At 39.4% G+C, this 27,719-nt stretch overlaps 1 protein-coding gene across 5 annotated transcripts; it reads right to left on the reverse strand.

Moving 5' to 3' along the window:
- Positions 1-16,813: 16,813 nt before the first annotated feature.
- hnrnpc (heterogeneous nuclear ribonucleoprotein C) lies at positions 16,814-27,692 on the reverse strand. 5 transcript variants are annotated; one of them, XM_062444595.1, is made up of 10 exons: positions 27,634-27,692; positions 25,409-25,442; positions 21,483-21,561; positions 20,282-20,556; positions 19,483-19,555; positions 19,263-19,310; positions 18,831-18,994; positions 18,639-18,752; positions 17,764-17,921; positions 16,814-17,657 (listed from the first exon to the last, which is right to left on the reverse strand). In XM_062444595.1, the coding sequence occupies exons 3-10, from the start codon at positions 21,485-21,487 to the stop codon at positions 17,562-17,564; spliced, it is 933 nt and encodes a 310-aa protein (XP_062300579.1). In that variant the 5' UTR covers positions 21,488-21,561; positions 25,409-25,442; positions 27,634-27,692; the 3' UTR covers positions 16,814-17,561. The 5 variants fall into 5 exon arrangements, with proteins under 5 accessions (XP_062300579.1, XP_062300574.1, XP_062300575.1 ...); XM_062444590.1 differs by having other exon boundaries at positions 18,639-18,994; positions 27,588-27,692; XM_062444591.1 differs by having other exon boundaries at positions 18,639-18,994; positions 21,483-21,532; positions 25,405-25,442; positions 27,588-27,686.
- Positions 27,693-27,719: the final 27 nt, after the last annotated feature.

Consider the following 27,719-nt stretch of genomic DNA (forward strand, 5'->3'; position numbering starts at 1 on the left):
TTACAAATCGACTCACACAATGCAAACACCATTCACTGAATTAATGCTTAAACTTTCTGCATGCATTGGAGGAGAAGGAATGAGGTCAGCGGTTGAATAAAAATAACTCTTTCCGTTCAGCCGCCTCCAGTTAAAGTGATTTCTTCAAGTGTTTCTTTCATTAAAAGCAGACATGCAGTGTGCAGTGAACTGCCCACACACATGCATTGCATCGACTGCTGCAACAATAACAAATATCTGTGTGGTCATCGCTTATCTTGGCCCACCAGCTGTGCAGCCTGGCTGGATTAATGGGATTTCAGGTGACGTAACGCACCCTCTGGTGGCCATACCGGAGGTCCGACATAAACTTTTCCACGTTTGATTGCTGTTGTAGACAAGACGTGACTCAACATCGTCAACAGTTATGACTTTAGTGACGATTTTGACTGGAAACCAATCATTTCACTGAGCAGAAATCTGTTTTTTTTACCCAGTTTATTTATATTTTAAGCATATAACAATGTAGATAAATACAACAAATATATGATCAGAGTTTGACACTAGAGGCTGTTTTCATATTAATCTGCTGACGTGAGAAAGATATGCACTTACAAGAATGCTTTTGTGACAAAAAAAAATCCACAAAAAATCTTGTTTGCTTAAAAATCTACTTAACCTCTGTCTCCTCTAACCATCGCTGTCTCAACTCCTCACCTTGCTGCAGTGGTTTGAAGTGTACTTCAGGGTGTGTCAGCACACTGTGACATCACTGCTGGGTGGGGTTACAAGTGAAACAAACTTAAACTTCTAGCCAGAAAGGGCATGGGACACTCCTTTTCATACTGGTGTTAAAGGAAAACTGTGACGTTTTGAGAAATAATCTTAGTAAGGTAAAAAGACTGCGGCTCAGGAGGTAGAGCAGGTCATCTACTAATTGGAAAATTGGCGCTTTGATTCCTGGCTTCTCCAGTCCACATGTCGAAGTGTCCTTGGGCAAGATACTGAACCCCAAATTGCCCCAGATGGCTGCACCAGCACCCTGCCTGGTAGCATGCTGTGATCAGTGTGTGCATTCATCAATGAGGCTTGTGGTGTAAACGTACTGTGAGTGGTTGGAAAACTAGAAAGCCATATAAGTGAATTTCTTTTACCATTTATACCCCACACACATCTGTACGCTAATTATGAAGCCACCAACAGCAGCTTACAAATCTGTAGCACATAATTCATTGAGGAACCTCTAAATTAGCACACAGGTTTAAAACTTAACACCTCATGCTATATCGCAATATAAGATGTTACATTTTCTTTTACTCAAAGAAATAGTTAAATTTTTTGGAAATTATGCTTATTCAGTTTCTTGGCAATAGATAAACAAGGAGACACCATTCCCCTATCTGTTCAGTAAATATGAAGCAATAAAGCTAGAAGTCAGTTAGCTCACTAAGGGGAAACATCTAGTAAGGCTCTGTCTGAAGGTAAAAATATAAGACTCCCAGCACACCTCTAAAGTTCACCAATTAACACGTTATGTCTCAATTCTTTAATTTGTACAAAAAACCCTGGTGTGTTAATGTCGGTTTGCACTTTTACAGCCGACATTAATTTCCCGGAGTCTCTACTGGTTGCTTGGCAAATGCTCCCAGCCAGTAAATAGTCTGACACATAACCGCCTGTAAATGGCTGATGGCATCGAACTCTGCACAAGAACATCAGGAAGCGTATTTCCTGAATTACTGAATTTACATTGGAAACAAGGGATGTGTTGCTCATTCCTTTCAGCTGAATAAATACACTGTATAGTATACAAACACAGTGTTTTTCCCCCCTGCTTAGTATCTTCATGTATATACAGTTCCATCAACAGTCAGGTCCAGCCACATTTCTCAAAGGGCCTCCCTATCATCACCAAGGCAGCTGAGGCTCATTTGACAAGTTATGTGTGAGAGTTTACTACCATGTGTCCTGACCTGTATGTGACCTGAAACAACCTCAAACCTTAAATGAGTCCCGGGCCAAGGCTTCTGTGTAAGCAATCACTCTGACACCGCTGGGGACAGTGATAGAGCGCCTGTACTCAACCAAACAATAAGTCTGCCTGTGAGGTCATACCAGGTTGGACACTTGAAGAAAAGTTTATTTTGCCCTAACATCTGTTATATCTAAAGTAGCAGACCTGTGTGTGTATGTGGGGATTTTTGGCACGCTTCGAGTCAGTGGAACAAACAGACAAACACCTTCGAGGGTAAACATGTCGCACAGTCAAGCAGGGGACTTTGTTTTGTATTGTTGCCAATAAAAAGATTAGTGAAAGGAATAAATGAAGCCCTCAACTGAAATACCATACATAAACAAAATGTTTGACACACAATGGATCACGTGACACACTGAGAACAATCAATCTGGAAATGCTTCTGTTTGTTTTCTGATAAAATACTGGCTGTTGAGCTACACAGACGAGCCAACAGCTACAATTGGAGCAGGATGTAGCACTACAGAAGTCTTATTCAAACAAAATCAAGCAGTCAATATTATACTGTGGCACCTTGTACTCACCCAACCTTTAAAAAAAAAAATTCTGAGCAGGTTTTGCGTGTTGAAAATTGTTATCTCATTTGGACTGTTGTGCAGGATGCCGCCTCCACCCAGCCTTCCATTATAATCATCTTCACCCACTGTCGCAATCAAATAGGCCACCAGTCAGTGTGGTGTAATTCACTATAGTGCTATTAAAATGATGAGATTTGAGCTTAATCATAATTGAACCCTGGGGGAACGAACCATTGGAGGTTCAGGTAGCCAGTCATGTAATCAACCACAGGGCAGGAAAAAAGTATCCATCATATTTTAAGTATCGGCACAAATCCAGCAGTGGGTGTGTTGGATAATTTTGAAGTTTGAACAATTTTATCATCTCGTTTACTACTCAGTCAGACTCGTGATATTTTCATTTCCAGGGCTTTAACCGGGATTTTAGAAACACTCAGGTCTAGAGCAAGCCTAAGACACCAAAAAATAAATTTAATTCATCAATATAATTGTTTAATCCTTCATTAACTGATTATTTTAGCAACTTGAGAGCAGCAGACATAAGTTAATATGTTCTCAAACTCGAAATTCCAGCAGATACAGGGCAACACTAGCATGTATTTGGAGTTGTGTTTCTGGCCACCTGATGAATGTAAATACAATATTCACTCTCATTTTTGCTCTGCTTTTGGTCTCCACCTACCTCTAAATGCTCCACTGTGTTCACCAGATTGTCGCTAACTTAATTGTTAGCCATCTGGTGCTGGGCATGTTTTCTGAGTATAGCTGCCTGATGCTGCTGGAAATGACAATGATCATCACAGCAAAACTAAATGAAAATAATAAACCCATAATGAGCTGAAACATGTTAAAATGCACTGTAAAGTTGGAAATAATGATTATAGCAGATTTAAGAAGTGGCAGACAACATTGGTAAAAATGGAAACTGCACTATATAGAGGAAATTATTGATTATTAAATACACTGAATGGCTATAAATAGCATCAAAAATTGGGTTTGAAATACTGAAAATCTTAATTCTGTTCTGTCATTTTTTGTTTCCGTATAAAATGACCTAAATTCTGTTTCAACGCCTACTCCATACTGCCACATTGATGCAAAAGTCCAATTAAAAAACACAGGGAGGGGGAAAAAAAGAAGACTGAATCAGTTTTAAAATGTGTAATTTATATGATGTAATATCCTCCTCATAATTCCCAAAAACAATAACGAGGAATGAGCTGCTCAATATCCTCAGTAGTACGTCCTCATCTGCGTCTCTATGTTGGGTCCTGATTGTGCTTCCAAGCTTTCATCCAGGAGGAATAATCCAAGGATCTGAAGCAGCCATTTCCAAATACGTGTACGTGTTATCTGCAGCTCCTTATTTGAAAAGAACCCACAAATAGTTTAGCCCTAATTAAATTTTGTGCTGTGATCAAGAAATATATATATGGAGTAAATCCTTTTGATTAATGGACATCTCAGTTCTCTCACCTTTGCTGTACGGCTGGCTGTTGATTGACAGGATGAAGTTCGGGTCATTTTGGACCTTGGCTTGGCCATAGACAAAGTCCACAAAAAATGAAAAAGGAGGAAAAGTTGTCCTGTGCTGTTCCTTGTACTTCGAGTCAATGTTGAGCCATTTTTCCTGCAGGCCTGTAGGCAACTTCTCCACTATGGGCTTTACCCCGCGAGGAGTGTTGAGGTAGGCCAGACCAGGGAGTTATCCATCATTTTTGGCTGCTAGCAGAGCCATGAGAAGATCACTGAGCTCTCTTACTTTGTGTTGTCTCTAGTAGACAGACGGTAGATGGACTCAGTCACCACGTCGCTGTTGTGCGTGATGTACTCGACCATCTCGTTGAGTCCGGCTCTCTTCACATCTTTGTACTTGAGGTATAAACAATTTTGTTGCCTTCAAAAATAAAATTCCAGATCGCTGTACAACTATAACTGAGTGTGTGTGTGTGTGTGTGTGTGTGTGTGTGTGTGTGTGTGTGTGTGTGTGTGTGTGTGTGTGTGTGTGTGTGTGTTTTTTATGCAGAATTTCTTACCATAAATGTAATCTAATACATTCATTAAATCATTTCAAGAACCTTAAATCATGAAAATTATTCTGAGAGCAGAACAATCACTGCTAATTCAAAAATTGGTGAACTCTGTGTTCCTGCTCCACACCACAATCAGCAGGACCCCTAGGCCTGAGGGTCAACCTTCATAATCATCATCTCCTATATTTCTTTCAGACCAACAGGAAGAACAGTCAGGCATTACGCATGGAGGCCTTTGATCCTCTGGTTCAGTCCAATCAATATCTGTATTTTTCCCTGTTTTGTCCAAAAATATAGCTGGCTGTAAACCTTTGTCTCCTCCATCCTGGCTGGTATGAGGATTTTGAAGCAGCCCTATGCGGCCTGCAGTATAACGTCGCCTGTACCTCCTCCACTTCAGCTCCACTTCAGCATTTTTGTTGCTTTTGTCCTTCTTCTGGTTTTCTTCAACAAAAAAAAGGGGGGGGGAAAGCTCTTTGTGAATAAATGCTTTGATCTGCCCGCCTCTCTGTTCCTTCTCGCTCAATGATTTCAAGTCTGACTGGATAACTTGCTCCGACTCAGGTTTGTCACTGTTGCCCCTGGACGGCTAAACCAGGCTCCTTTTAATCACTGCTGTTGACCCCATGAACCCATCTGCCCTTTTTACACACGCAGACGCGCTCACATACACCCTCCCCTCTTTTTTTAACCCTCCACAGCCAACCTCCCGCTGGCTGCAGTCCACCAGGGTTAATGCTGATGGAAGGAGAAGGGGAAAAAAGAGTGGGAAATACGTCCATGCTAATGACCTAAAGCCTGTCTGGCTTTCGTTCTTTTTTTTTTCCAAAGAATGATTTAACTGAATGCTTATAACACCTTACATATTGCCATGACATGTATTGTGCATCACAGGGAATACTGAAATAGTGTAGACATCAAGGTATTCTTTTCTGTCTCAAAATGTTGAAGATTGAAGTTCATGTGGAAGTGCCTTAAAGGGCTACTAAATGCTCCAGTTGACTCCCATTCAAAAATCATAAAACATCTGTCTAGAAATCTTTTTTTTCATTTAATCTCAATCGATAAATTCAGTCCCAGTGTGTAAATTATTGCTCCATTAATAAGATTTGAAGGCTTATAATAGCTTTAATGTCTGCCATTGACTGATTTACAACAGTTTCATGTTACTTAAATGTGATAATTGATCTGTTAGCACAATCCAGCTAAAGTAGCTAATGTTAGCCCACGGCGTTCTGCTCGGTGTTCCCAGTAAGCTAACGCCTGCGATGTAGCAGGGCGTTTCCAGAGCGTGAATGCCACTCCTTTTTTTAACTTCTCATGATATCTGGCAATATATGCAACATTTAGCTACCAATGTCACCGTTGAGGTAATAATTTGGCCAAAAAGACACATTATTAGAAGTTTTTCAAGCAGCTTAACATCTTCAGAATGAGTTACAAAACATGCACACATTTAGAAAGTCTCTAACTAATTATTGTCTTAATCTATAATCCTTTTTGGATTAGTTTTACAGTATGACGGGGTTTTTTGCACATCCATCCCAAAATACTCTTTAGTTGCACATCAGTGTAACTCCATCATCCTCTCATACAGACACATTAGTCCACAATAACATTTGCTCTATCAGGCTGTTCAGATGACGCTCTTATCCAGAGCGATTAACAGCGTCCACATTTACAGGCCCATATTTAAGCGAGGCTGTAACCATACTGACACCATACTGTGATTATGTTGGTGAGATTATGCTCTTTTAGGGAGGGAGAGTGTTATTGCAGCAACATATTGTCGCTGTCTGGTGAAAACCTCGTATTTTTGAGCTTCAGCTTAAAAGGAACATTCAGTTATAGGACGAGAAACGCTTTGGCGCATGAAGTCTTCTCAAATCTCCATACAGTCAAGAAAGTTAATGCATTAAAGGAAATGGGAAAAAATAGAACAAGAATTACTCTGTTTTTAATGAATCAGTCTTTTATGCTCTGTTTCAAAGCCTTATACAATGGTAGATATTATATTAGAAAGAGCCTTGTAATTGGACTGGAAACAGACACAGAAGCAGCCAATGAGAAGGAAGCCAATCAGTGTCTTTCTCAAAGGCATTTGACTTGGTGTATGGACATCTTGTTCTGCCCTCTGATTGATCTTGTAACCTAACAGCAGTAAAATGAGAACACTGAGTACACTATCTTCAGATTTCTGTCACTCTTTTATTACTCCAGATTGTTGAACAAACCATCTGGTCTCCATTTATTGCTCAAATATCAGGTGGAAGTCTCTCCTCTCAACTTTATCTAATACAAATTAAATTCAACAAAAACTACAGATGCAGTAATTGTGCAGCTTAAAGGTATACTATGCAGGTTTTTCCTAAAAAGCAATTTGCAGACTCCTACAAAAATCCTTGCAAATGTCACTCATGATCCACTAGAAGTGTTCAGCAATATTTATCTTGAGCAGAGACCCAGCCCTCTGCCTGTATTTTCTCATTTTCTTATTATTTTGTTGTGTTTGAGAGGTTTCTGGGCGTCAGCCTTTGGGGAGTGGGTGTGTAGGCTCCAGCCATTAACAGCACTCATGGTGTGAGGGTGTGTCTCTGTCTCTCTTTTCCGCTCTCTGTCTGTGTGCGCTCTCTCTCTGGTATCGAAGGAGGAGCCACATTGACGTTTGTGTTTACGAACAACAACTGAGAAATCCTGCATAGTGTGCCTTTAAAAAGTACAAGAGGATTCCTGGTGTTAATAGAGGAACTACAAATGCTTTAACTGCATCCTTATGTAACAGCGTGAGTTCGCAGTGAATCACGCATGTGGCCTTAATATTGACTATGAGCTAATATGAGCTGTGTTGTTTTGTCCTTGTGATTTGCATGACTAATTTTGACTCATAAAAATGTGCACACATAGTAGCCTATATGTCCAGCCTTATTATACAGTCTGTATAATTGACGTTTTCTAGCACAGTAACCGAACCCACAAGTTGGAGCTGACTATTTGACCTTGTTCAACTTGCTGAAAACTTTATATGTTCAGATATCTATTTCAAATACCTACGGGGATAATACATTTGGATTTGGACTTGTTGACACTACATCACTACCTCTCTGCTGTCCCTGGTGCAGGCCAGTTGTTTTATCTTGTGTAATATTTCTTGCAAAGCAAATACACATTTTCGGATAGTATTAAACCATTAAGTAAAATGTTCTTGTGCAAGACTAAAGTACTGCAGGAACATGTCCTTTAGAGACTGGAAACAAGGTTTGTAGGAAATGTGGTTTTAAGAAGCACTGATACAAAGACAGAAATGATCAATCAATCAATGTCTCATATATATATATATATATGTCATATATATGACATATATATGTCATGGCACTGTATATACATATATATACATATACATATATATATATATGTATATACAGTGCCATGACAACTATGCTTTGATTAGTGCATATTCCAGTATCGTGTTAGGTCATAATTCTGATTAATTTGCAGTTCGAGCATATGAGGTAAATATGTGAACATACTTTCTCAACAAAAACAAATCAACTCAGCTAGAGCAATATTTAAGTTCACATTAAATGTCAGTGTCTCATTATTTCCTCTTTCATCATCTGAGACCAGACCGTTTTCCTGCTAATTCGATCCCTGTTGGAGTCATGTTGTTATCTTTTACCGCGTGTGAATCCGGTTGATAGCTGTCCAAATAGAAATTTATTTTTTCCCCATCTTTTCGCTCCTTGCACTGTTCCAAACTCATAAATTGGTATAAATATTAATAGAAATATAAATGTTGTGTAATGTTAACCTTTTACACAGATAAGTTTTCTCTACATGATTCTCATGTCAAAACCCCCTCGCCTCAACTTCGGGGGTCTGCACAAATCTGCCTGCCACTGCTCAGACTCACACACACACTCCTATACACAAATCCAGACTTGAATGCACCACTATCAAATCTTCATGAAGGACAAGCATATTTGTTTTGTGAGGGAAATTACACATTCTACACATATAATCAAGTTTGAAGATATTTGGTTAATGCACATGTAATCATGTTTAATTTCTACTATGTTGGATCATCTTGAATATTGCCATGTAACCTTTAACTGAGAGAACTTTAGCCTGATTTCATAGAGTACTATCAAGTTTCAGGGAATGTGCATGAACAAAGATATATTTGTCTCTGCAGAATTGAGTGTGAGTGTTTACAATTTCGAAAGTGGTTTATCAGAGGGTTGCAAGATTTCTACAGAACCTTATCTTCCAGATAATGAATTTTACTGGAAAAAGCAGCCTTGACAAGAGGGAAGAGATCCAAGGTATAAAAGGTGTAACAGTTTTTCACCTGTGTGCATACTACAAACTAACTTTGTGCCGTATACCATCATCTGATCCTTAATAAAATGTGACAATTCTGTAAGAGCTTTTTGCCTCGTTTCTTCTTTGTCAGAGTGGAATCGCAAAATTGCCACAACAGTTTGCTGCTACAAATCAAAAGAACATCAGAAATAGCTCCACTCTAGTGAGCGAGGCAGACATCCTCTTTAGCACCGTCTGAGAGAGTAAGAGGCTTTAGTGAGAGTTGACGTTTGTGAGGGGAGAGCAGGGGAGGGGGAGGGAAGAGGAGGGGGAAGAAGAAGAGAGGGGGAAAACAAGTAAAAGTTACTGCATCTCCTCAGGGGTAAGAGTACTGTTACTGAGTGTAACTGTTTATAGGAGCAGGAATGTACGCATGTGTTTGCGACAGGGTGTGTGCATGTGTGTGTGTGATTGAGACAGCTGCAGAAAAGGGGGGTAGGGGGCTTGGAACTAAAGAGTCGCAGTTTGTTTTCCTATGGTAGTTGGAAAAGGGGGTGTGTCCCTGCATGCGATTGGACCGGTGGGCCGCTTCCAATGTAAGTGACATCATAACTTCGTGCCTGACCTACTTAAAGTGCCCATGACGTCACAGCTGCCCCTATCATTATGTCTCATTTCCCTCCATCCCCTTCCTCGCTCTCTTATACAATTCCTTTCGTCCTGTCTCTTGCTGTCTTCTCTCCCCTTTTTTCCCCCAATCCCAATCCTTTTTTCTCTTTTTTTCCTGACTTTATCTTCTCCCTTTTTCCTCATCTTTTTTCTATCACACAGATGCAAACACACAGGGATAGAGTCAAATTGGAGAAAGAGGCAGAGAGAGAGAGGAAAGAGAGCAAAGAGGCAGAACCACCAACCATTGCCAATAACCCAATTTCTAAAGATTAAAGCTATATTGATGAATATTAATGTGTTGGAAAGCAGTGCTGGCCCTAATGACATGACAAAACGAAGAGGCAAGCTTCCACCATATGGACAGAAAGGCTCTGTGGGACTAAAATAACAGAGAGATTTAGTGCTGATCTCTCTGTGTTGGTGTGTTGTTTTTTTTCCCAGAGGTGACGTTCCACAAATAAGCAAAAAATATGGAACATGTTGCTGGTAGTAAAATGACCAAATAAAACACATTAGTCAGAATATGTGTATTGTTTGCAAATCCATGATATATTTTTGGAACTTTACTTGTATGCTGAGCTCATATAGTGAATGTATGTGGAACCTTTCATCATGCCATGAAAACATAAAGAAAATTGATATTATGGCCCTAGCGAGCACTTATATGGTGACTTACAGGTCAGTTGTATTTCAAGTTAGAAATGTTATTTGATAAAGTAGCTCTATTGAAAGCACATGGCACTAATAGAAATAATTACAAGGCTCATAAAAAACATCAGATAATAAACTCGAAGAGATATGAAGGAATGTCACTGGAGAGCTGTTTGCAGCCATTCATAATGAGCATGGTGGCTGAATCCAGTCCGGGATGCAAGTTATACTTTAAATGAGAGAAGAGACGTGAAGTATCTTTTAAGCTTTAACAGTCGAAGCTTTATAGATTATTAACTAATTAGATTATTTAACCAAGACATCTAAAGACTTCATTTTCTAAAAAATCAAACTCAGCCCAGCTTAAACGGCGAAGTCTAGACAAAGAAAGTATTTTGACCTGTTTTATCTACTAATCTTTTGCAACTATTGCTGTTGCCAATAAGTATTACATACATTTATGGAAACATAATTTATAGAATGGACTTTGGACTGTGCATGTAGACACACTTGTCCAGTGCAAAATCATATACATCAGTGTCATTAAGGGATGGAAAGTCTCTAAATGCATTTACTGAAGTGCTCGGTACAATTTTGGTGTATTTCCCCAGTATTTTATGCTTTTACTTCACTACATTTCATAAGGAAGTGTTCATACTCCACTGCAGCATTTAACAAAAAGCTACTTAGCAGATTGAGACTGTGCTGCTTTGTAAAATATGATGTTGCCATAAATGAAAACTACATATAAAGTACATAGAATTAGCCTTGTCTTGACCACCTACATTAAAAGCTCTGCTTACATGTAGTTATCAGTAACTTCATATTACAATGTATATAATTATACACAGCTCTGAAAGAGAGCTGGTACTTTGGTTGACTAAACTTTTCCTTAAGTACATTTTTGAATGCAGTTTAGAGTATTTTTCATATTGTGGTACCTTTAAGTAAGTGACATATGTGAATTGTTTGACCGCTGATGTCACTGTAGTATATCACACAGTGTTGTCAGCCACCACCAGCAGCAGCAGCATCAGCATCAGCATGGTGTATAAATGTATTACAGTGGAAAACAGATGTATTGGCAGATTTTTGTGTTTCGTGAACACAAGCAGATTATCTACGAGGAGCAGGGATGCTGAGGGCTGATAACAGCCGTGGGGTTGGATCTAATCTCAGACTACAGTGGGATCAGTCACCAATCGCTCTGGAAATGAGAGTGATGGAAGGAGGGAAAAGAAAGAGATAGTGTTTAATGGGTAAAGAAAGGATGGAGAGATATACAGGAGAGGAGTTCTGGAGCAAGAGAGATGGCTAGAGAGAAACGGAGGAAAGGGAGAGAGCAGAAAAATGTTTCAAATTTGCATAAATAGACTTAAGGACAATTGAAGTGAACTAAGTGAGATAGAAAGAGGAAGCAGGATGGAAAGAGGAGTGAATGTGATAAGAGATGGAGGGAGGTAGGGCAAGACAAAAGAAACAGATTAACATAGATAAAGGAAAAGAAAGAGAGAGAGAAAAAGGGAGAGAGAAAAGAGAGAGAGAGAGATTATCCAACTTTCCCTCTCCTTGCTGAACATGGCCGAAGGGAGAAAACGAGGCAGGGCGCAAAACTGCCTAAAGCAACAATTCCTCCTCTCGTCCTCCTCCTCTTCTTCTCCTCTTCTCCCCTTTGTGTGCAGTGGAAACCCTCTTTCTCTCTCATTTATATTCACACCAGCTATGGGGCTAGTCACAGGGCAACCACTGCACAATAATGTTCAAGACACACACACACACACACACACACACACACACACACACACACACACACACACACACACACACACACACACTGGTACAGTCGGGCTTTTCTTTGTAAGGCTGAATTAAATGCAGCCACAACAAGCTGACTCAAAACAGAGTAACTCTCCTTTCATTACAAACATATTTGTGTTAAATGCTTTGAAGTTATAATTTTTTTGTGTATTCAGCCGCCACAAACGGTATTGGCTCGTTGTTTGGTTCGATAAAACAAACAATTTAAAGGTGTCACCTCTGTAGTCTAAAAATGTGTGATTTTAATTTTCATATATAAATTAGTTGTTGATACTTCACACTTTGCAGTTAACATGACTTCCACAGCTGTGGCTGAGAAAATATACAAGCTTCAGCTGGAATACAGGTACGCACAGTTAAATATGAATAAAATATACAGAGGTGACGTCTTTATTTCAAATCACTGATGGATGCCGAATATGTTCAACTTTTGCCAATCAACATCTCTGGACTAACCAGTGTTTGTACTAGTTGCACATTGAAACAAGCACTAACAATATATATATAACAATACTGTACTATATCAGTTTGTTTTCAACATACATTCCATATTATTGTAAAGTAATAGTGTATTTAACCTATAATAGCTATGCTGCACATACAGCATATAACCTATTTACTTCAATATATCTCTATGTGTACTGTTGTTATTCATACTTTTATTGTGGACTGTACCTGCTGGGCACTATTTCTGCACACTGTACATATGTATTTGACCAAATATTGTACAGTCTAATGTATTGTAAGCTGTATGTAGTCAAAAAAACGGTCCAAAAGTAAGGTGACTGCCTGTAAGTGTTACATCAATGTGGAAAAATAAGTGAGTTACTGCATCCATGTTGGTATTTTTACTGTTAAAAATGAAAAACACTACATGCAAACAGCATAAGTATCCATAAAAATTATCATTTGTATACTAGAGAGAGAGAGAGAGAGAGAGAGAGAGAGAGAGAGAGAGAGAGAGAGAGAGAGAGGGAAGGAAGCAGGTCACTATGTGGCTGTGTTTTTCCCTTGTTTTAAATACCACAAATACATGCACCTCCAAACCAAAACAAAGTTTTTATTAGGATTTTATAGTGCAGACACTCCATGACGCAGTGTCAGAGTAGTTAGGGATTAATAGTTAGTGAACAGTGAGGTGTAAATTGACATAGAACAGGTATAAATTTCCTTCCTGCTATTGTTGCTTCTTTTACACACGTAGGCACACACACACACACACACACAACCACACACACACACACACACACACACACGCGCGCACACACACACACACACACACACACACACACACACACACACACATACACACAGTGCAGTTGGCTGTTGTGTTTAAAACAGAGATGAAACGCACCCTCGGGCAGAAAACATTTCTCCTCTTGATGTTTATCATATTTCATTCTGTGTTTTCCTAACTCTATCACTCTTTTCACACGTACACACACACACATAGACCCAGCTACTTTTACGGCTCTCTTTCATCGTGTTTTTCGTTTCATTCTCTCTCTCTCTCTCTCTCTCTCTCTCTCTCTCTCTCTCTCACACACACACACACACACACACACTCACACAAAGACCTCCCAGTGACACTGATAAATCACCCTGGAGGCTTACAGCTCCATCCCTCCATCTCTCCTCCTCACCTCTTCCCCCCTTTCTCCTCTCAACCTCTCTGTAGCCCTGTAAGACATGTCGCTTTCATCTCCCACCTCCTCTTCTCTTTCACACTCTTCTCATCCCTCGCTTTCTGTTCCTCACTCTCTATCTCGACCATGACCTCTCTGCGACTGAGATCATTGGGTGGCTTTTGCATCTTCACCTACCTGCAAGTCTTTATGATTACTGACAGTTAAAAACATTTTAACATCTAGACATTATTTCAAATGTAAAACATCAAATGAATACGTAGAATTAAAGTTTAGGCATGACAGACACACAAAGTTAGTTAGACTAGCTGGTGAACATAGTGGAGGAGGAGGAGTCCAAAACAGAGCTACAAGGAGAGTGAATATTGGACTTACATTCGTTGGCTGGTGTGAAGCATGCATCCAAATGAATAATAATGCTGCTCGGTATCTGCTGGATGTGTAAATAGTAAAGTGTTTGCTAAAGTTTAGGATATTAACTTTTTAATGTGATAATATGCGGACGATATACTGTCACAGCTTTTTTGGGATGTGTTTTAGCGAATTAAGGCTCATAACGAGAAATGTCTTCACAAATTAGGTACTGAACCCAAGATGTTAAGAGTTACCAGTAAACCTCAACACATTTACTTTCCACTGAGTTACTTTCATGTCAAATTACATCAACAAATGTTTCTCATGGGGAACATTTTGAATTGTCACAGCAGGGATAGATGTAACTATTAACACCTTTGCCATCCTATGATTAAAAACAGAGTCGGTAATGTTATTAGTTGCACAGGTGTGACTAACAACATGATTAATAGCTCGGATACATGTACTGTAGTTGTAGCAGCTGAGCCAGCATGCACACAGAGGGCTCAGCTGGCAAACCTAAATGGGAAGCAGCTCTTATTAATCCTTCCTGTTTTTAATATTTGGTCTACCTAGTGTACTTAAATAGGGGGAACCAAATATGAGAAACAGCTTTAAATATAATGCAGTCAATTAAAACACCACCACTGTTATGACTTCAGTAGTAAGCATAGTGAGTGGCCAGTGAGTGCATATGTGTATAAGTGTGTCAGCATGTGTGAGAAAGCCAGACATTGAGGGACAGTTCATGCATTTGGTCATAATGAAGCTCCTCTGTGCCACTGAACCATCGATCATGCAGCAAATGTTCCCCATCTAGCTGTGATCACCCCACTGTGACCCATTAACCTCCCTCTGTGACACTTTAATTTCATTAATGTTTATTTAGCCACAGTTGTACACACATTTGCACCATTTGGTATAACATATAAGATGTGATTGAATGCACTGATTTTATGCTTTAGATGTGATTTGATGCAAGTTTTCAGCAGCATGTTGCTTGACATATTACACAGGACTGCTTCATTTGAGCAGTTAGAAGTTAAGTATTAATTTTCTAAGTTAAGTATTAATTTTCTATATCATTCAATCCTATTATCTTCTGACTACAAGCTCCCCCATGGAGTCATGTGGCTTTCATTTTAAAACTTGTAATTGATTTGAAGAAGGGACATCATCACGCCTGTACATATAACATCTGTACATCGCACAGCCATGTGAACGAAGGGTTTCGAATAAAAAAAAAAAAATAAAAAAAAAAGAAGAATGCAAACAAGCAACTCATTGTCCCAGCTGCTTGCAGAGAGATTTACAGCTTCCTTGAAAACGCTGTCATTCATCACAAAGACAAAAAAAAAAGAGCTGCTGTGTATCAGGCTTGTTGTGGAATGTGACTCGGGTGGTATAGTTTGGTCATTTGATCGTGAGGATTTGATGTCGATAAAACAGATTTAAACAAAGATTCAAACAAATTCTACTGAATTTTTTGTGTTTTTTTAAGAAAAGACAATTGATAAAAATATCTTCTCTCCAAGGAGACAAAAGGCGCCACCAGTGTTCAGGCGAAGTTTTAACAAAAGGTACCGCTCTGCAATCACTCACATTAACTGTTACACTATTTCCACATTCTTTACCCCCCCCCCCCCCAGAGCAAAATCTTTTCCGCTCGTCCTGTCATCTCTCCATCTGTCAGCTACTCTTCCATCTGTCTCCACTCTTCTGTGGCCTGTTCATCCATCCATCCGCTCTCCTTCCACCATTTTCATCACACCCCCTGCCTGCCTGTCTGTCGCTCCCTCGTTAATCACAATTCACCATGCAACACTGGCTGCTTATTGATTAGTCATCCCTCTTTCCTTTTTGCATTCCTCTTCATTCCTGCCAGCTCTCTGTTCTTGTATTCATTACTGAGCTTCGGGGCTTCAGCAGACTCCCGGCAGGATAATGTACACTAATAAGGAAGCTGTTTATCGATGCTGTTTGGTCAATAATAATGAAGTTGTGGACAAACAAGCTTGGTTGCTGAAATATTTATTTTAATTCTGTCTTTCAATGTCTGGTCTGTAGACTGAATTGAAATAGTTCCTCTTACAAAGTTTATAAGTAAGAAAAATGTTTTAGTTCAACCAAATTATTTAAAAAAAGTTCCATATTGTATCACTTACTTCTAGTGGTATCTGGTAATGCAGATAGTTTTGGTTTTACTAGACAAATATCTCAGAACTTCAGCCAATTAAAAGCAAATCTATACCTGCATGGCTGGAATTGAAGATATGTGAGGAAATACCGACCCATCTTTTTTAATGAGGTAATAAAACACTTCAAGCTTGCTCCAGCCTCGACCTGCTCTGCACTTAAAACCTCCACCCACTCAACATATATTTTAATCACACTCTCGCTGTCTGGCACAACCCATCATTTTTCTGGGTTCTTTCACCTTCTATAAACCTCCACCTTCATGTCACACGAGCGACTCACGCTGAACATCGAACGTGTGGATTGCACCAAAAGCTCGTACAGGATCCAACTTGGAAAACATGTTTATTCACTTTCACCAGTGCAGATGAATTGACAAACAGAACGTCAACAAAAACAGACAAAACACTGCATTACACAAGTCAAGATCAGTTAAGGTTGCAACACCTCGGTAACAAACAAAACTATTTTCAGAACGATGAAGGTTTTTTTTTTTTTTTGTGTTTGCCCAACTTGGGATGAAGTTTTGCACACGTACGTTGTTATCTGACAAGCAGAAGGTGAAGATTTTCTGTGAACAACAGAAATAAATCCCTGTGAGCATCTGTGAACAACAGAAATAAATCCCTGTGAGCATCTGTGTGGCCATTTCACAGGATACACTGCCACCTGCTGGTTAAAAGGTAGAAGTGCAGCAGCTCAGTCATATTAAAAAAAAATATTCATCTTGAAATTCTTTAGGACTGGGATTGTGATACCATGTCTGGTATTATACGCTAGACTGACCTTAAATTCCAACCGTTGCACCTGAGCACACTTTCATTCCAGTTCTGTTTCGATGTCAGCCTCTGCCCAGTGATAATTACTTAATGCAGTAATTTAACAGAAAAAAGTAAGTTTGTTTTTTTGGCATCAAGTCAACACATTCATCGAAAGGAAAATGAGGGCTAAGAATACTTTCTTTCCATTTTTAGACTGGAGTGGCTCATAGCCCTTAGTTCAAATATACAATATGTAACATTTGTCCTTAACTTGTATTTTTTCTCACTGAATGTGACACATCAGAGTTTTGCTTTTAACCAATGTCAGTAAATAACTATAAAATGGTCAAATAAAATAAAATGAAAAAAATGAGTAAAATCAAATTGACAACATAAAAGAAAATCGGATAAAGTAACATATTTATACTTTTGAGAATGTGTGTGAGAGAATTATCTACAATACATTTTATAGAAACGTCCAGTCAGTTCAGCAGATAATGAGCATATGACCACTGTGTACAAGTCTGGTGTGGAGATACAATCACACACATCATTTTGTGCGTGTGTATGTGTGTGTCTTTCTGCCTGCGTAGTGTTTAGGACTCGTCTCCATTGGCGCTATCGCCGTCGTCCTCTCCTTCCTCCTGCTCGCCGTCCTCCTCCTCGTCCTCATCTCTCCCTCTGCTTTTCATCTGTGCGGAAGGAAAAGTGCACAAATATCGCTTTATTTATTGCATATTAGTTAAAATCCTCTTTTACAAAAAAAAGACTTACAAACCAATAGTGTCCAATGCTCACCTCGTCTTCATCCTCCAGGAGATCTCCTTCCTCCTCAGAGTCATTCAGCTCCTGGCTCTCCCTCTCTCTTTCTCGTTTCAGGCTGTCGTCCTTCTTGCTGGAGGTGGAGGAATGGAGGGGGGAAACCTCACCTGGCTCTGGTTTAGAGCTCTTCAGGTCTGAGTGGATGATGAAAGAGAAGGAGAGGTGGAGTTCAAAAGAGTAGAAAGGACCGAGGACTGCAGGACAGACACTCATCACCATCATTGACCTGTTCAATTACCCCAACTTATGGAGGATGTAAAAGAGGAGAAAGTTTGGTTTTATTCAGAGCATCACGCTACAGAGGAATATGGCAGTGGAGAAAAACCTAAACTGCTTCTAATGCTACTTAGCTTAACAAATAAGAAGGTTTTATATGACTGGATTAATTACATTTAAATATTCCCCCTCATGACTCACGCCAGTGCTGAATGAGTCACAGAGAACATTTCGTCATTCAGAGGACAAGAAAATGGTGAGATTTTCAAAAATAGGATCCTCCTAATCTATTTCAATATTTGGCATATGTAGTGATAGATTTGGTTTCCTTTGGTATTAAGCAATGACACACAAGAGAGGGAATGAATACGACTGTGTTCTGTACTTGTTTACTGAGGTCCTATTTAAGGCTTCCTAGCTCTAAAAAGTGAACTGTTAACTCAATCTGAATTCATAGAGCAAGCAAACCAAAAGTAACCATGAAGCTAAATTGGCAGCGATTTTGGCAGATTTTAACTCATTTCTGCACTGAACGAAACATCACAGTCTTACATTTAACACCAGATTTCAGTACTAATTTTCTCTCTTTCAGCCTGGTATAAACTTTGCGTTACAATCATTTCATTAGGGCTCACCGGACTTTTTGCCGTGGTCCTTCTCCATGCGCTCTAGGCTCTCCAACAGGTAGTCGACCTTGTGTTTGATCTGAGTAAGCTCTCTCTTGATGGTTTGCAGATCATCTACCTTCACTGTGGGAAGAGGAATAGAGGTATTCAGGACATTGAAAGAGCATTCAGTAAGTGTGATCGTGACCCCTTGGGACCTACTCGTACGGGAAGCCCTCTGGCTGCTCTTGGAGGAGGAGGAGAAGGTGGTTTTGGTCCGTCGGCTCCCTCCTCCGCTCAGACTGACCCTCGGACGCTTTGAAGGGATGACAGCGCGGGACAGGGGTGGAGGGGGAGGAGGCACCCGGGACTGGTAAGAATACATCCTGAGAGTACCAAAGTGAGAAAAGGGCCTCAGATAATGTGTATTATGATTGTTTATTTTAACATAAATGCTCATTCAAACCCTTAGTAGCCACTAACATAACTACTTATCTTTTCTCACTGCCAAATGCATATAGCGCTAAAACCAAATAGCCTTTTGCAGTTGTAAAAATTAAGAAAAGAATATACGTGAACCATACAAATCATGCATTCACTAAGGACTTCAGCAGTAACAGGCAAAAGATTTGAATGAATGAATGAACAGCTTACCTATCGTAGTAATCTCTTTGAAAGTCATAGTCCAAATCAAAAGAGGAACTGTGGACAGAGTGGGGGGAAGGTGGAGAAAGATTAACTACAGCAAAATGCACTCTACATCTAAATACATCTGATGTATAACTGTTATGTGACTATGTCTTTCCTTACTTGTCTGAATGCTGAATTATTAAAACAAACACACTGTTGCTGTGATCATGAGCAGTATGCACACCTGTACATGTCTCCTGCAGAGCGTTTCGCTGTCTTCGATCTGTGAGGCTTTGGCTCGCCCGCTAGGTTGATGTCTGAAAGTGGAAAAACAAAGTCGAGTAGTGAGAGTTTGGAGATGTCAGGAGTGCAGAGAACAGACCATGAAATTATGCTGTGGACAGAATGTGTGAGATTTCAACACTCCTTCCCCTTCACCTGACTGTATGCTATTGTGAAAGACAGGTTTTACCTTGACTATGGAGGAATTTTCCAATAATCACACATATTGATTGCTTGCAGCACAACACAGACCAAAACATTTTTATTTCAAAGTTGAGATGTGGGTGTAATTCTTTAAAAATATTAAAATCTCTCTCCCAAAGGTATGATTTAAGAGAAAAAGGACATTTTGTGTGGGACTGTTTCTTGACCTGGTGCAGTAATTTCCTAGTCCTATTATCACCATGAGGTTGCCAAGCAACCAACACCTTGCCAAGAAATATTGAACTTTTCCTTCGGTAAAGCATGTTAGAAATACTAATGTGACTCCAGATTTGTTCACATTTTCAGAAAGAACATTTTTTTCACTTTCTTGGCAAGTTTCAATTTATATTATTTTATAAACACAACATAACATAAAAAGTAAGTTTAACTAATTGTACTGACTGGACTTTCACATTTCAGAGTGATTGAAGAGGAGTTTTTCTTTTGTTCTCAGAAATGGAGTCCAGTACTGATTCTAACAACTAGTACTTGACTCCCTGACTCTTCAGTTCCTTCACTGCAGTTCTTCATTATCCATCAGCCTCCCTCCACCTCACCTAAAACCTGTCCTACGATCATGCGTCCGTCCTCGCTGGACACAGCCGTCCGGGCATTCCTCTCATTGGAGAACTGGACGAAGGCGTAGCCCTTGTGGACGGAGCAGCCCACGATTTTGCCGTACTTGGAGAAGATAGCCTCCACGTCGGCCTTGGTGACCAGCAGGGTGTTGAGGTTGCCGATGAAGACGCGGGAGTTGAGGGAGCGCGGGTCGGTCTTGTTGGTCACGTTGCTGGCCATCAGGCTGGAGGTGGTGGAGGACGACGACGACCAACTGGACAGGAGGGAGAGAGGTGGACATGGAGGAAGAGTACGGAACGGAAGAAGAAAAGAGGATAAAAAGATGAGGGACAATAGATGGAGAGGATATCTTGTGTGCTTTGAAACTTTCTCTGATTTGATCATTTCTGCAACATGGTCAACCTGATAACCTTGTTCAGTTGCCAAATATGTGGTTAAACTGATGCTCATATGAATATGAGTGTTCATACTGTATACTCATATACAGTTTTTAACCACACTATATTAAACTTTTAGCAACTTTTAGCAAAAAAGTAGGCAAGTCTGCAACGGGCTAAACTAATGATGTAGCTCTACCTTCATTTTTTTAAATGAATTGTCTAGTGTGTATAATGAATGCCAATGAATGCTGATCATAATTTTGAAGGGTCTAAGTCCTCAGATTGCTTGTTGTGTCAGAACAACAGTCCAAAACCCAAATATATTAAATGTACAATCATATAAAACATAGAAAAGCAGAAAATCCTCATATTTTAGAGGTTGGAACCAGCAAATGTTTGGTATTTCTTTACTTTAATAATTAATCAATGCATCAGTTTATTAACTAATCATTTCAGCACAAATGCACAGTATGAAAGCACATCTCTAACACATACTTTACTTACATTAATACAGACTACCATATGCACTTATCCTTACATTATAGAAATGCTGCTGTAATGATGGATACGCACATGAAATCTCAGTGAGACTTTCTACCTTTTAACAGTGAAGGTGGTAGTTGTGTATATTCTACACACACACATACACATAGACACACACACTTACACACACTGACTAACCGTGTGTCTGAACTTTCATCCACTATGAAAAGAAAAACAGGGGCATCTAAAAAGTACTGCAGGTATCAGAGAGCAGAATAGACAGTGTGATCGTGGTCATAAAGCAGCCAGCACTCACTCCATTGTGTCTGTACTCTGGTCGGTGGAGGCCTGCCTGTCTGTCTGAGTCTGTTGGAGAGAAGAGGGTCGTCGAGGAACTACGAGAGATGGAGGCAGTGACTTTGGGGACACTTCTACTACACCTCCACAAAGTTTTGTTCTTTTTTTTTTCTTAAATTAAGTGGAAAATCCAACAAGTTCTTAAAAATGGAGGGGGGGGGGGGGGGGGGTGTTCTGGTCAGGAGGTGGTAGAATAGGTACAATGTTTTTTTAAACATTAAAAAAGCAACAAAAAAAACCTGTGGGATAAATGTGTGTTATGACAAAACAAAATATTGCATTTAAGTGAGAAAACTGCCTTTAATAGACCCCATACTTTCTTAATCATCCACTTAGAAGCAACTGCAAAACCTCAATGTCACCTGAGAGGGTGAAGACAATTCAAAACACCTTCCAATATCCCCACAGTTAACATCATGAGGGCTGCAACTATAATGTTCATTAACGATCAATCTGTAGATTATCTTCTCAATTAATCAATTAGTTGTTTGATTCATAAAATGTTGGAAAATTGAGATAAATGTCCCGACCTACAGTTCACAACCCAAAGATTAACAGTTTACTATCATTGAGGACTAAAGAAAACAGAAAATATTAACATTTAAGTGGTTCGAACCAGACAATTTAGCATTTACAAAATACTTAAATCAATTGTCAAAATAGTTTGTAGGCAATACATTTTCTAATTGAACAAACATTGCAGCTTCAAACACCACGTTGCCAAAGCTCATAGGGTTTAGTTTTTAATGCAACTCTCAGTTTTAACAGAACTGTTGTTTTTGTGGCAAGTATTCTGCTAAATTTACCAGAAATGTATTTATAGCATTCATTTGTATCAGGTGCTGATGGAAGCTGAAATCATATGATGATGACATCAAAAGTAAATCCTGGCCCGATAGACGTGTATCAATATCTTTCAATAATTCATGAGCCGCCTGGTGTACGATGGTTTACTTTTGATGTTGACCCCGTTAGGTTTCTTTCAATCAGTGCTGGTGAGGGTGTACTGAAAAAAAAATGGGTGCAGACATACAAGAATCTTCTTTTCTGTCTTTATGACTGTGACTTGAATGTTTTTGATCAATTAGAACAGGTCTTTTTCAGGATCTTGTTTCTTTTAGTACAGTTTTGTGTTTCTCAAATGTAATCAAGACGACTTCTTCAGACTTCTCTCCTTGCTCTGCTAAATAAATGTACAACATTTGCGACTAAAGCGCCAACACTTCGAGCCTCACTTGTTATAATTTAACAATTACACAAGCTGGTCACATTAGCATGTAATACAATTAGCAGTGTGAAGTATCTGAGCCTTAATATACTGTAAGTACAAAGAGTCCAGATTGTCATTAGTCTCAGACACTGCACAATTATGTAACATTGCGGGTGGGTGGGGGTTGGTTGGTGTCAGCATGTGCTAAACATAGGGAAGCTGCACTATTAAAGAATAGCAGAAATAATCACAAGAAAACATCTTCACCAACACTGACTGGAAGACACTTTTTGGATATTTGTTTAATACAACTAAAAAGTAAGACATAGAAAAGCTGCACAGACTCAGAAAATAAAATAACTGCTCCAGGTTCATATTGTAAGGTGTTTCTTTTATTTTGTCCTCCCCCCTTAGATGAATACATTCATTACTTTTTTTACTTTCCTAATTTTGTGGGATTTTCTCTCATCATCATTACACATAAACCCTATTATGAGCAAACAATGGGCCTCTTTATTGACTTTTTGTGTGTCTGTCTTGTTTTTTTGCTAATTCCCTCTCAGTTCTGTGAGCCGTTCATCTTACAATCAACCCCTTTAGCCGATGCAAAGCCGTGTCTCACCTGCCAAAACAGAACAGTGCTGCCAGCCGGGCTAAGCCCAGCAGCAGCAGCAGTCTCTCTCTCTTTGGCTAGTAGCTACCAGCAGGGGATTACATGGTTTGCAGCAGGCTCTCCGGCCAAAGCTTAACGCTCTGCTCTCCACTACATGATTTGGCCGGGATGTTTCTACTGCTTGGCAAGCTGACAGGGCGTCTACAACACTGGGTGTGTTTTGGGGGGGGGGGGGGGGGGGGGGGGGGGGGACTATCAGACTAGCATTTAGCAAATGTTTTCATTCTTTGTGGCGTGTTGGGGTTCAAGTAGGAATATCCAGGGTTTATACACAAGCCCTCTGTGTGATTCTCATAACAAACTGAACTCAGCAGGCTCTGTTGTTGAATGACAGTAACAGAAAAAAGTCTTTATTTGAAGAGATGGGTAAATATTAGCACACAGGGTGGACGAAATAACAGGAACATCTTACAATATAATAGCACTGTAGAGAAAATTGTGAAGCCCATAAGTTTTTCTGAGGTGTTGATTCAACATGATGATCACTGTCCAGGAAATATTCAACTTCTTTTTTTGGACTGTTTGGCACATGCTGTGAAATTACTGAGACTACTTCTGATAGTCTATGACACATAATATATTTTGCTGTTAGTGTTGCCTTTAAATTACAATTAAAGGGAGCCAAAGAATACAGTTAAGTGTCCAGTTAGCAGTACACAGGTTTGATGTAGAGAAGTTGCATGTTCACTTTGAATCAGCTCTTAAACATATCAACAAAAACTGAATATGAGCTTCACAAACATAACACATATTACAGGACTAGTCAGTTTCATTGCATTATATTGTAAAGTCCTCCTGGTATTTTGCACTCTTTGGATTTTTGTTTTGTTTTATCAAGAATGTAACATTGTCACTTTAAGGGACACTATTACTGTGGCCACCCTTATCAAAAATGTCCACTTATGGTAGCTGATATTTCTTATCTTCTGCCTTATAGGGCCTTATTGTATGATGGCCAGCTGTTTCTGGTAAACATTCAGTCCCATTATGGCTTGTGGGTTCATCCAATTTTTTTTTTAGTTCATCGAGTGTGAGAGTGTTGGTTTAATGTTTGTGCTTCAACTGTGACACGGACACTGGAACTGCAGTTCTTAGGAATCATGCTTGAGAGACAAGCTAAAATGACAGGAAGAGCAGCTTTCCAGTGGGTGTGAATGTGCCACATTTATATGTAGTTGCATGTTTTTTTGTGGGTTTTCTTTATAGCAGAAATTAACTGGGGAGTTATAAGTAGGAGTATAACTGAAAACTGATCATTTACACATGACTGTGTGAAATATGTGATAAATCTGATAGATTTAGTCACAGTATACCAAAAAAATCATATCGCTTCTCATCAATTCATATGAGGGATTGTTGAATAAGTTAGTAATGAATGAGTATTTAGTGCTGGCATGCATATTTCATGGGCAAAAACTATTCAAAGGGGGTAATAATGGTGACATTAGTGTTATTGTTAAGAGCAACGCCTCTAAAGAGAAGGTAACTTTGTGTTTGTGTGGGTAACGAATCAGATTTACTCCATCAAATGACATGCACACTCACACAAAGGAAAAAAACAAAACATAGCAAAGCAAAGGCAGAAAAAATCTGAACTTATTTTGCCTTTGTCAGTGTCAGTCCTTCATCCGAGGACTGACTGCAGGAGGGAGTTGAGGGAGTGTTACTCAGCTGTTATTATCTACCGGCCTCTCATAAACTGGGATAGTGTGGGAGGATCATTTAAAGAGGCCGGCAAAATCAATCAGTTTGAGAATCAAGCATTTAATTTTCTAACACGGCACAATAAAAAAAATCAACAAAAAAAACCAAAACACTACATGCTATTGTTCTAGGAAATCCAAAAGGGGAGGAAGAAGAGGAGGGGGGTGGGGATAAGCTAAATCACATGAGGGAGAAAACAAAACTGGAATATTTTTAAAAAGAAAAAAGAACAAGAAAAAAAGAAAAATGCAAAAGTTGAGGTGAAAAATAAACCAAAAAAAGGTTGAGACCAACTTACGATTTGCTGCCGTTCAAAAAAGTGGCTTCAAAAACTAAAACAGGGGAAACAAAAAGGTCATATTAGAGAAGAAGCCCTCTGAAAAATGAACCAGAACTGTTATTACAACAAACAGGTGGATGGGGGGTGGGAGGGTGGGGGTGGGGGGGTGGGAGAGCAAAGCTGAAACAAAACAAAAACAAACCAAACTCTGTTGGGCTCTACTTCCTGTGTGACTTCAGTCTTTATTCAATTTACAAATACAATCTCTACAGTCAAACTTTCCTCCTCAGCCATTGTGAGACTGAAACTTTTTTACTTTATCGACAGAACTATTCGTTTTCAAAGAACTATTTATTCATAGTAAAGCAAAAAAAAAGAAGAAATGTATGGCTTCTGGCTTTTTTCCATTTGTCCCCAGCACTGCATTACAGTAATAAAACCTCCCTAGAATATGTTGATATTATTTTACGGTGGAGCAGTTCTTTTCATATTTTGTTTACATTAAAACATATTTGCAGACTTGGCTGGTAGGTCAAAGCAGCAGCAAATGTCACTGCACCTGAGCACCCACACATATACCCTAACTATTTAGTCAATGCTTGATTTATGTTAATCATACTATTCTTGCACTGCTTTCATTTCACTTTAATGCTACAATTTGTCCACACCGTAAGGATAAAGGTAAGCACGTGGAGGTACTAACTCGTAGATCTGGTTCCCTTGTTTGCCAGTTTAGCTGACACTATAGGGTTATCAAAGCAGTATAATTAAGTGATAAACACCAAGTAATTATCTATTAAATAAATATGGTAAAGGCACAGGTGGTTGGCTACACCCACATTTGACTTGACTTGTTAGAACAGTGGAACAGAGTGGAACTGTCTTTTTTTAGAAAGTTTAATTACTGTCTGCAAAGCTAATCCTCCTTATTTGATTTTTACATTTATGCAAACTAACTCAGCCCAAAGAATGCAGGATCACATCTGAGCATCACTGGTCAGAGGGAATTCATGACCCCTGTCCCCCCCCTCCACCCCCCCGAATCCTGCCTGCTCCCTGCGCAGAGGCCAGGACAAAGGGTCGACTGCAGAACAGCACCCCCGAAGCCTGGAGGGTTTCCTGTTCAAGGACACACTTGGGGCCAAAGTGGGTGGGGTACGGTCAGGGGGGGTAAAACCATGAACTTGTAGTTTCTGGGGCCATCTTCAACTCTACCCAAGTCTACCCTGCCTATCCACTACATTCAAGGAAGACTGGATTTTTTTCTTCACATATATATCAACTGATTAGTCATGAAGCTACAAGAAAATGAAAATGAAAAAGAAAAAGAAAAGCAGAGCAATTAAGAGATCTAAGTCTGGTCATACAGCTCATTGCAGGCCCCCGCTGTACACTTTCCTCCCGGGTCTAAGCAGCTCCACAGCTCAGAGTAAACTGAGACCGAATGAATGAGGTTCTCAATCTGCAAACGAACTTTAATGTTTTTATCACAATTACCACATGCACAAATGATGTGACACCACTGCCACCGAAATCCCTTGACTGCATAATACATCAAGACAACTGTTGAGAGCTGTTCCTTAAAAAAAAACAAAAAACATCCCCACTTCTCATTGGGGGAAAAAAAAACAAATTGCCTGAAAAATTACATCATTCTTGAGAGATCTGCTGCAGGAAATATACTGTCTCGAAACTGCCAAAAGGAAACAGGAAAAAAAACACCGTCTTATGAGTCAAGATCAACCACTGCAAATCAAGTTACAGGTGGATGTGAAACAAAGGACGAGGATAAAAAAAAACCTTTTAAAAACATATTTCCAGAAAAAGGGCGAACCGTTTTGAACACTGTCCATAAAAGACTGGACCAATCTTCCATATTTCTCTCCTCGAAAATATGACCACACTCAGATAAGCAATAAGATAACACAGCAGCCCTGAAAAATACAGAGGTTTTAAAATGTCGTATTCGAAAAACAAAAGCAAAAATCTTGTTGTGGAAGCTAATCAAAACTATTTTCTGCGCAGCTCATATTGCCATCACAAAATGTACGCCACTAAAAGCCAACACAGTCTCAGGAATACCAGCCAGGAAAAATGCATTAAAAATAAAAACAAAAAAAAGTCCCAAAGACGACTCAGAGTCAGGAAAAAATAAAAAAAAATAGGGGGAAAAAATCTCTTGGTTAAAAATACTCACCACGAGCTTAACACTAAAAATGAGTAAAATTCAACGCTGTTTTTACTTGAGTAGGTGAATATCCGCTTACGGCTCTGCAGGATGATTGTATCACCTTGAAACCAGTGGACACGAAATGGCGTCGACTCATAC

Source organism: Scomber scombrus, chromosome 23 (genome assembly GCF_963691925.1).
Source record: "Scomber scombrus chromosome 23, fScoSco1.1, whole genome shotgun sequence".
In the NCBI taxonomy this organism is placed as follows: domain Eukaryota; kingdom Metazoa; phylum Chordata; class Actinopteri; order Scombriformes; family Scombridae; genus Scomber; species Scomber scombrus.

Coding starts and splice junctions, on each gene's coding strand:
- hnrnpc (XM_062444590.1), bottom strand. Junction 19,311..19,482: donor TCTGCAGGAGACATGTACAG/GTGTGCATACTG, acceptor CTCTGTCCACAG/TTCCTCTTTTGATTTGGACT. Junction 17,922..18,638: donor GGACCACGGCAAAAAGTCCG/GTGAGCCCTAAT, acceptor TCATCCACTCAG/ACCTGAAGAGCTCTAAACCA.